The sequence below is a fragment of the Xyrauchen texanus genome, chromosome 14, assembly GCF_025860055.1.
Source record: "Xyrauchen texanus isolate HMW12.3.18 chromosome 14, RBS_HiC_50CHRs, whole genome shotgun sequence".
Classification (NCBI taxonomy): Eukaryota; Metazoa; Chordata; class Actinopteri; order Cypriniformes; family Catostomidae; genus Xyrauchen; species Xyrauchen texanus.
The window spans coordinates 31,999,109-32,008,825 of NC_068289.1; the positions used below are offsets into that span (position 1 = coordinate 31,999,109).

Genomic DNA, 9,717 nt, shown 5'->3' on the forward strand with positions numbered 1-9,717 from the left:
CCGATAGTGCTCTATGCAGCTAAGTGCATTTTCTCCTAAAATCTGACTAAACGTTCAGTTTCCGGCTGCAGATGATGTTTGGACCACTCAACATGTTTGGCAGACATGGGACAATGGTAATCAATTCATAGTTTCAGAATTTATAGTGCTACATTTTATTGATTGGCAGTGATTGAATGATGCTGGCCATTATTTGTGTAAGGATTAATTATGCTAATTTCTGATGTCATGTCTGTAACGTCTCAAAAACATGAATAACCAACACTCCTGGAAACACAATAAACAATTTGATTTAAAAAATCTGACTTTTTATAGCTTGATATTATTTAAAATTTCACAACTTAGTCCTGCTTTCTACATACATTATCATAGATTTTTAGGATAACTATTTGGTCTAAAAATGTATGTATATATTTATATATACATGTTTCTTCTGGGCTACTAGTTACAAATCAAAAAGGGGAATGAAAGAAACACACAGCTGTCACACTCAAATCTTAGGCTTAGACTATTAAAACCCAACCGTAAACATAAAAGCTGAATTTCTGCACCACTAGTGCCACTAAACGGAATTGCAAAGTTTCTGAATATGCCCACCGTCTGCCGTTGGTCAAACCAACAGATAGTCTCAACCCCAACTCATGCCATTGGTTGAGTAACATTGTTTGGGCGGGTCTAAGTGGGTCACTCAAAACAAAACAGCAATTTTAATAAAGCAACAGAAACGGCGTTTACAGTTTTGAAGAAAATTAACCTATGAATGAATGGTTTACTAATAGTTGATTGCATAGGAAGCTGCAATAGGAAAAGTATTTTAACACAGAAAGTTACATACTTCAGCTTGAAATTGTAGAACAGCTTTTGTATTATTTTGCAATTACATTTACATTTATGCATTTGGCAGACACTTTTGTCCAAAGCGACTTATAGTGCACTTATTACAGGGACAATTCCCCCGGAGCAACCTGGAGTTAAGAGCCTTGCTCAAGGACACAATGGTGGTGGCTGTGGGGACCAAACCAGCAACCTTCTGCTTACCACTGATAAATTATCACAGAAAAACTTACAGTAAATTATATAGTTTTGAGCTGTGAGAAACACTGCAAACTGAAAAAAAAAGAGAAAAACAAACCAACTAAAGAAAAAACTTCCAATTGCTGCCAGTGTAAGTTTAATTAGATTCATCATATCATCATATTTTTCCACCTCTTCTTTCATTTCAAAATAACTTTTTCTCTCTTATAAAAAAATAAACTCTTTATTAATATACCATTGTGGGTCCATAGTAGAAGGGTCAAAGGTCAGGTATCACAGTTATGTGATGGCATCTTGGAATGGTCCTGAAATCTTTAACCTTCTTGTAAATTGTCTCTGCAATGTGATGCTCATGAGAATCTTCCTGTATGTCACATGCATCTTTATTCCATTACCTTTACATCACTAATTTCGGTCACTTATCCTGTGTGGTCTTGAAGCTAAATATCATCTATTTAAAATGATCTGTGTTACATTTACATTACTGCTAACCCTGACATCTGATATGGCCTACAAGACCCAGATTTCAGCATTTTTTTAAAAAAATATGGTTTAACCACAGGAAATGTATATCAAATGTACAGTATATCTCCAATGCAAGACTAATTTGTTCAGGAATGTAAAAATAATCCTTGCGAATTGTAATGAAATGTATAATTCTAAGCACTTACGTATGAAAACTCATCCATCAACTCGTACTCTTTTTTTTCATTACAGTATTTTTTAATGCCACAAACTGAGTCATCAAACAGCACAAAGTATTTGTTAACACAATTGTTATTTTCCTGGTGTAAATAATTGTTTTCTTTAATGCAAACCAGTCATTATAAATATAAAGTAAACATACAAATATCAAATGTATTTTCTAATACTTTGTATAAAAAGATTGGTCAGAAGGGACACATTCAGTATGCGTGACATTATCAGTAATTCATCTTATTTTAAAATGTCAAAAGGATCATTTTGACCCCAAAAATAAAAGTTGTCACCCAAATGTAAACACAACAGGAGAGTTCAATAATGCAGCTTACCTCGAGGCAAATGTTCATGTCTTTTCAGTGTTCATTTTTAAGTGTTCAAGAAAAATATGAAATTTATTATTTATATTACAAGAAAACTGGAAATGTTTTTTAAACGACAAATACTGAAGAAAGCTGAGAAAAACAACAGGTATGATAAAACTCCTTTACGTATTACTGTTAATTTGTAATTAATTTATAGATTCTTTGTATGAATTTAATCACTTCCAGTGTGTTCTGTTCTGTGAAACATAATAATAATAAAAATAATAAAAAGGACTAATATAACAAATAAAATCAAACAAAATATTAACGCGCATGCGCACAGCTCTTATTTTCTAGTCGCTCACGTGACAGTGGTGTTTCCTCCTGCTCTGCGGTTACGAGATACTAAACAAATCTGACCTACTGCTTTTATTATCAGATAAAGATTTGACACAACGGCAGCTCGAACCGACAGCATACGCATGCGTCATAAACGACAGATACCTCAAGAACACGTTTTAGACGATTTGCGGGCTTACTGTGTAGCTGGCCGTCAGCTGTTTTTGTGTCGAGTTCGTTGTTTTGATTTTCTTTTGCAAGAAATATGAGCCCCGCCATCCGCAGACAAAACATGCCCGCTGGGGCAATATTTAGCCTGGTGTTGGGTAAGTTTGGATATTAAATTATTTATTATAGATTGGGCTACAAGACATATATTGACTGACTGTATTATGGTCAATAATTTAGAAAACAGGTACTAGTTTAAAAAAGAACTAGTCAGGTTACATATGTTTTTAAATTGTTTTCCCCCTCCCTTTTTAATTTTTCATTGTTTTTATTAGGCTACCTATTAACCGATATCACCTTTGCCTAAGTAGGCCTGCTCAGAAATAATGCTTGATATTTCTTATTTACTTCTGGGCCAAAATTAATTTTACTTATTAAGATAAAAATAAAAAAACAGTATCTTTTCTATTTCTAACTTCCATACTAATTTAAAGCCTAAACCTTAACTCTGTACTCTTCTATAGTCTTTGATAAACTGATGATGTCATTATTACAGCTGTAACTATACATCAGTGTTTCACCATTGATGCTCCACCCACTGTGCCTGCTCCTGAAACCAGCTCTCCTCCAGCCTCTCCTGCAACCCCAGGCCCCCCTGAGCGGGGCAACTATAATGTCACCAATGCTACTGGCACTGCCTGTCTCTTGGCACGGATGGGCCTGCAGCTCAATATAAGCTTTACGTCAAGCTCTCATGGCAAGGTACTTGTACTTGATCTTGCATGAATTTGTGCCGAAGGACACATCATTGAACACATTTTCTGGAAGGGGTTTCGCTATTGTGATATCAATATTAGGCACTACTCTTTGTAAAACTGCTTTGAAATAACATGTATTGAGAAAAGCACTATAAAAATAAATTGAAACAGTAATTAAAATTCTGTTGCTCAAGAGTGGAAAGCTATTCAATAACAACATAACTTTTGGCTTCTCACACAAATCTATTGAATGACTTTGGATGACTTGCAATTAGGGTATACAACTAACTTTTTTTCCCCACTAGCCGCATTGGCTGGTAAATGCCCAATTTTACCAGCCACTTAGATTTTTTACCAACTATGTTTTTCAGACACGTATACATAGATGTGTATATATATATATGTATTAGGGGCGTAAATCGGACGTTTCATCACGATACAATCTTCTATAGATTCTGTTGGCCTGCAATCCATTATTTGCCAATACTTCATAGTCTGCCCTGATATGATTTAGTGAGTCTTCTCTTTACTGTTGTACATGAAACTGGTGTTGAGCAGGTAGAATCCAATGAAGCTGTCAGCTGAGGACGTGTGAGGCATCTATTTCTCAAACTAGAGACTCTGATTTACTTGTCCTTTTGTTTAGTTGTACATCTGGCCTTCCACATCACTTTCTGTCCTTATTAGAGCCAGTTGACCTTTGTCTTTGAAGACTGTTTTGTACACCTTTGTATGAATTCTTCAGTTGTTTGGCAATTTCAAGCATTGTATAGCCTTCATTCATCAAAACAATGATTGACTGATGAATTTCTAGAGAAAGCTGTTTCTTTTTTTCCCCATTTTTGACTTAATATTGACCTTAAGACATGCCAGTCTATTGCATACTGTAGCAACTCAAAAACAAACACAAAGACAATGTTAAGCTTAATTTAATGAACCAAATAGCTTTCAACTGTGTTTGATATAATGGCAAGTGATTTTATAGTACCAAATTAGCAATTTAGCATGATTTCTCAAGGATAAGGTGTTGGAGTGATGGCTGCTGGAAATGGGGAAACTTCTTATTCAAGCACCATTTCTGAGGCTGACACTGAATTATGATGATCCACTCGACAATTCACCTAATGTCGTTGCATTTCATTTGCAGTGTATGGTAATGTAAACAGCCACACACCTTTAAAATTAAGCAATGTCAAGACAAAGTAAACCTGCAGAGTTGCGTTCACAATGCATGTAAAACGCAAACTGCTCCGTGGAAATAAAGCACCTCCTGATGTTCTGAGATGATTTTCAGTGTTCTCATAGATGACACTATTCTTGCAAAATGTTTTCAGATAACTGAAACAGAGAAGAAATAGTGAGAACTTTATGTATGCGCGTATTACATGAGAAGCGCCCGTGCTGTGCTCATGAGCTGCAGATTGCGACTGAACCTCTGAACACAGCGAATCAGACACATGCATCAATGGATTTTCTTTTCTTATTCATTAAAATATAAACAAGTATGTTTTTTCAAATTCAGATCTTTGTCTCTAACAACATTTCGTGTCATATGTCACTATGAGACATCTTCGTTAAGCAAATGTACCTGCCACAGTGGCATGAAATACCCGCATTTGGTGGGTCGGCAGGTGTACATTTCAAACCCTGCTTGCAATGTAGCACACAAGTGGTATAGACTACTTTTATGGTACTTTTTATCCTTTTTGGAGCTTGAAAGCTGCTGTGTTCACCATCCACTTCCACGTGTATGGAAGAAAATATCCTAAACATTCTGTTAACCTTTTGTGTTCTGATGGGGAACATTTTTATGTATTTTGAGCAACATGTCTGTGAGTAGATAATGACAGATAATGACTTAATTTTTCAAGTAAACAGTCATTTCATTTTCCTTCTTTATCAGTCTGTTGTGAAAAGATGAAATGGACTAGAAATGCCAAAAAAGCATTATAACACCGACATGTTTTATTCTTATTACAAATACCATTTGTATCACCAATATAAAAATGCCTGAAGATGCTAAATGTAAATAAAGGGATTTGTATGGCTCTTATGGCCACATTATTCAGACTAGAAAAGCTGTGGTCATCATTTGAATTTAATGTGAACATACCTTTCTATGCAGACTGTTCAGGAAGTTTTGAACCTGCATCCAAACCTGACTAAATCATCTGGATCCTGTAAGTCAGACAGTGCAACCCTCATACTCACTGAGGACAACATTAATCTGACCTTTGTTTTCTCTTTGGTAAGTTTCAGATGTCCTCCATTGGCCCCTTTAAATGCCCCTGGACCCCTCATCCATGGGCAATGTATTTGTTTACTTTTTCAGAATTCCACATCAAACAAGTATCATCTTAATGGTTTGGAGCTGTCAGCTGCTTTGCCAGACATGGCCAGTAAGTCAGTGTTACGTAACCTCTTTATAATATAAATTAATTAGTCATGTGTTCACTGGAAAGCTGAGTGAGGGGTCTTTCTCTTTGCACAGAGCCAATTTGTGTGAGTAACACCAGTCTAAACTACCTGAGGGGATCTCTGGGCCACTCTTACATGTGTCGGAAGGAGCAGACACTGAGTGTTACACAGGATTTCTCTCTCAACACTTTCCAACTGCAAGTGCAACCATTCTGCATCAGTGGAGATTTTGGAGCAGGTTGTTGTTTCGCTTTCCCTTTCTTAATTTTGTATTTTATTCATAGTAAAAAAAACAATCCAGAATAACTATATGAGTAAAATGTGTCTGTCAAACTGTGCTGTTCAGGTGTGTAGCACCTGCCACTCTGCAAATTCTTCTGAATAGGGCTGCGCAATTAATTGTGATATGAGCATGGAAATTTCGAAACTGCAGATAGCTGTGATTGATGCACATCTTTTGCACACTGACGAGATCTTGCTTATCAGAATTCAGTGTGTAAAATAGGCATAAGTGATAGAACAGAACAGAAATTAGCAAAATGAATAAAGAAAAATAAACTGGCATAAAGAAATGACTAATGCTATAATCTACCACTTATCCAAAGACAATTTTTCCCGCCCAAAATATTTTTTTAACACAAAACGTTTTGCATGTGAAATGAATAAGAAAAAAAAAAAAAACATGTTGAAATTGCAATTAAAAACACAATCGCAATCTATAAATTAAAATCGTGATGTTTTTTTTTTCCCCCATATCGCACAGCCCTGCTTCTGAGATGTGCCAGCATTAAGAAAGGGTGGTCTGTTTTTTTTAACAAGGCCCTGATCATTTTCATCCAAGCTTAACTGTTTGTACATCACATTTCAACAAGGATTGTAATTAAAAAATTAAAAATAATTTATCAAAATAATTTAAAATCTCTTATTTACTCACCCTTATGCCATCTCAGGTGTATATGACTTCTTCTGAACACAACATTCTTAGAAGAATATCTTAGCTCTGTTGGTCCATACAATTTCAAATAGTGATGGTACTGTTTTTTTACATCAGTAATGTCCTGACTATAATTTATGATCAGTTGAATGCCACTTTGGTGAATTAAAGTACCAATTTCTTTAATTTACTTTTAATACGCTGATGTCATTGATGAATAGTCAATGAACATTTGTTGTTTTGCTTAACATTTCTCATTTGCCCTCTTCTCCTCTTTGTCCTCTCTATCTCTTGCTTTTCTAGCCGAGGAGTGTGAGCTGGATGAGGATGACATGTTGATTCCCATAATTGTGGGTGCTGCCTTGGCTGTTCTAGTGCTCATAGTGATCCTGGCCTACCTTATAGGCAGGAGCAGAAGTCATGCTGGCTACCAGACCATCTAAACCCCTCTCAAGTGATATTTAAGCCAGGATGTGTGGGCACCACCAATTTTTGCTCTAAGCTGGACTCAACAACACTACAAATACAACTTCAGCTGCATTGTTTATCCTTTCCTGCCCTCTGCTGTTGTCTCACTGCCACTGCTGAGGTGGACCTGCATTACCTGGACTTTCTGTTGTATTATGCTAATAACTGAATATAGTATATCAATACATGCTTAAGGTGCAGGGAAATTATAAGGTGTGTTCAAGGTTCTAGGGAATGCTTTGGTATTGTTTCCAGGACCCAGATAAGTTTAACTGATTTTCTGGGAGGAATCCCTGGTGTTTGTTGTTAGTTTGGCTTACTCTTTGTCTTGGAAAACATACGATCTGCATTTGGTACCTCATGTGCGTAAATTTAAGGTCATACATTTATTTATATAAATAGGAAGATTTAGCGAAATGGTTGCTGATGTTGTTTTTGTGACATGGTAAGTGTGAAAGGGACTACATATTTAACACCTTTTTCCCCCCATTCTAATCTCTAGCTTTTTTGTTATTTGAGGTGATTTTTTTCAGCTGATAGTGCACAGGTTTTGAGATTCATGAAATTGGGGAAGATACAATTTTAGTGTTGTTAACGAAGCCTTGCATAATGATCAGTTTTGAGTCAGACGTTCATATGGTACTAAGTTTTAATGAAGATAAATTCCACCGGTTGCAGGGTGATGAGGTACAGACGTGAGTTTGTTAACTAATAAAAAGGGAATGTCTGTTTTCTAGATTATACCCTTTAATACTTATTGAGAACTCTCTTTTTCCCTCATACTACATATCAGTGAAAACTTTGTAGCTTGCTTGCTTCCATTTAGTATTCATTGGATTTGCATTCATTCAGAAGCATTAAAAGGGAAATTCTTTTAGAGTAATTGAATATTTTGGTTTTGCACTTGGAAAAGGGTATGATTAACACTAACACAACTAAGTTTTGAATGACTTGAAGTAGGGTTAGACTACAGACTCCAGATAAAATTGTTAACTGTTACAAACACTGAGAGCAGTGAATGAAACTGTACTTAATCTGCCTTAAAGTGTAAAAGTGTACTTTATTTGCCTGTTCAAATACAGTTGTGTGGTACTATCAAATGGTGGGTAAATCTCTCTCCTTTCTGCTGGGTGTTTATACACTATGGACTGACTGCACGATTGGAGTTGATGTGGATTTTGAAGTGTTGCCTTTGATTGGTATAAAGGGAATGTGAATCTAAGTTTCTATATAAAAGATAAGAAAATGAGTTCTGTTGCAACTTTTTAAAAATGTAAAATCTTTGTTATACATTTCTTATATCATCAACATTGCATTTAGGCAGTGAAAATGCCATTGGTTTCAGTAACACCCCCTAGAGAACATGCCAACAAAAAGCCATTTAATCAACACTTTTATTTTTGTTTGTTTTTTTTACTATTTCTAAACAATTACAGAAAGTACAGACATTCAATTTAACCTTATCCCACAGTGTAAATAATAGATTTTCAACTCTGATGCAGATTTATCAGAATCTGTCTCAAACAGTACACCCATGTTCATCCTTTAGTGTGAATCAATCATTGTTTTTTGCATAAGCTCTAATTCGATTCCTACTGGTCTCCCTGAGTTCAGTGATTGTTGCCATAGAGAGACTTCCTTGCTCCATAAAGATTTTCTGAGGTTAGAGGACAGATAAACATATGTCAGGCCAAACACTTCATTATATACAGTAGGCTTCACTTCTGAACAAATAATAGCCATAGATTTCTTCTGCACGAAGGTGTGGCAGTCCTCCACATATTCCCCATGGTGATCTGTTTGATATGTTCACAGATTTCCGGGAGACTCTGTGCCTTCGATATGAGGTTCTGGTGTTGTGTTGAGCCCAAGGTTGATGAGTGACGCCAAGTGCGTTGGCCCACCTGGAAAATGCCCTATATGCCAAATTACCAATCCAGCCCTGCCTGACAAGCTCCCCAACCACCTCTTGATCTGTTTTAAGCCCCACCATAGTTGATTTTATATTAAATAAAAAAAAACAAATACTTTAATGAACATTTTGAGTATTTTATTTTCCTTCATTTAAAGTCAACATGAAACAGCATTCACAACCCATTTTACTTCCATAATGTGACTTAGTTCTGAGTGAACCAAAATGTTCAACAAGACAAAAATTGTTGGCTGAGACTTGATTTTATTCATTCAGAATTGATTGGCCGTTTGCTGTTCTTTTCTGCATATTGCGGCACCATTTTGTGGTCCATTCTTCATAACGCAGCGGTTCATTGTTGCTTATCGCGGCCCATTCGGCACGTTTCGCGTTTCCTCTAGGTTCTCCCGATGGCCATTCCATGCCTGATCGGCCCAAAAGTGCGTCGGCCCATCGGGAAAATGCCTGGTATGCCAGATTACCAGTCCAGCCCTGGATAGGATGTATAGCAGGCTTAGTCGATAATATTGACAGGATAAACAATACCAAATTACTATGGAGATGGAATTGTTGCATATTAACACAGAAAGTTGGTTCACAAATAAATGTAAGGAGTTTTACAAAAATAAAGTGAATTCACAAATAAATAAAATGAGATTTGAAAATAAAATAAAAACATAT

At 36.1% G+C, this 9,717-nt stretch overlaps 1 protein-coding gene across 1 annotated transcript; it reads left to right on the top strand.

The window, feature by feature from the left end:
• The first annotated feature begins 2,409 nt into the window (after positions 1-2,409).
• On the top strand, positions 2,410-8,373 carry LOC127655406 (lysosome-associated membrane glycoprotein 1-like). Its single transcript, XM_052143234.1, has 6 exons — positions 2,410-2,704; positions 3,103-3,308; positions 5,430-5,552; positions 5,637-5,703; positions 5,796-5,960; positions 6,960-8,373. The coding sequence occupies exons 1-6, from the start codon at positions 2,644-2,646 to the stop codon at positions 7,097-7,099; spliced, it is 762 nt and encodes a 253-aa protein (XP_051999194.1). The 5' UTR covers positions 2,410-2,643; the 3' UTR covers positions 7,100-8,373.
• Positions 8,374-9,717: the final 1,344 nt, after the last annotated feature.

Coding starts and splice junctions, on each gene's coding strand:
- LOC127655406 (XM_052143234.1), top strand. CDS start 2,644: ATGAGCCCCGCCATCCGCAGACAAAACATGCCCGCTGGGGCAATATTT. Junction 5,704..5,795: donor TGCTTTGCCAGACATGGCCA/GTAAGTCAGTGT, acceptor CTCTTTGCACAG/AGCCAATTTGTGTGAGTAAC. Junction 5,961..6,959: donor CAGTGGAGATTTTGGAGCAG/GTTGTTGTTTCG, acceptor TTGCTTTTCTAG/CCGAGGAGTGTGAGCTGGAT.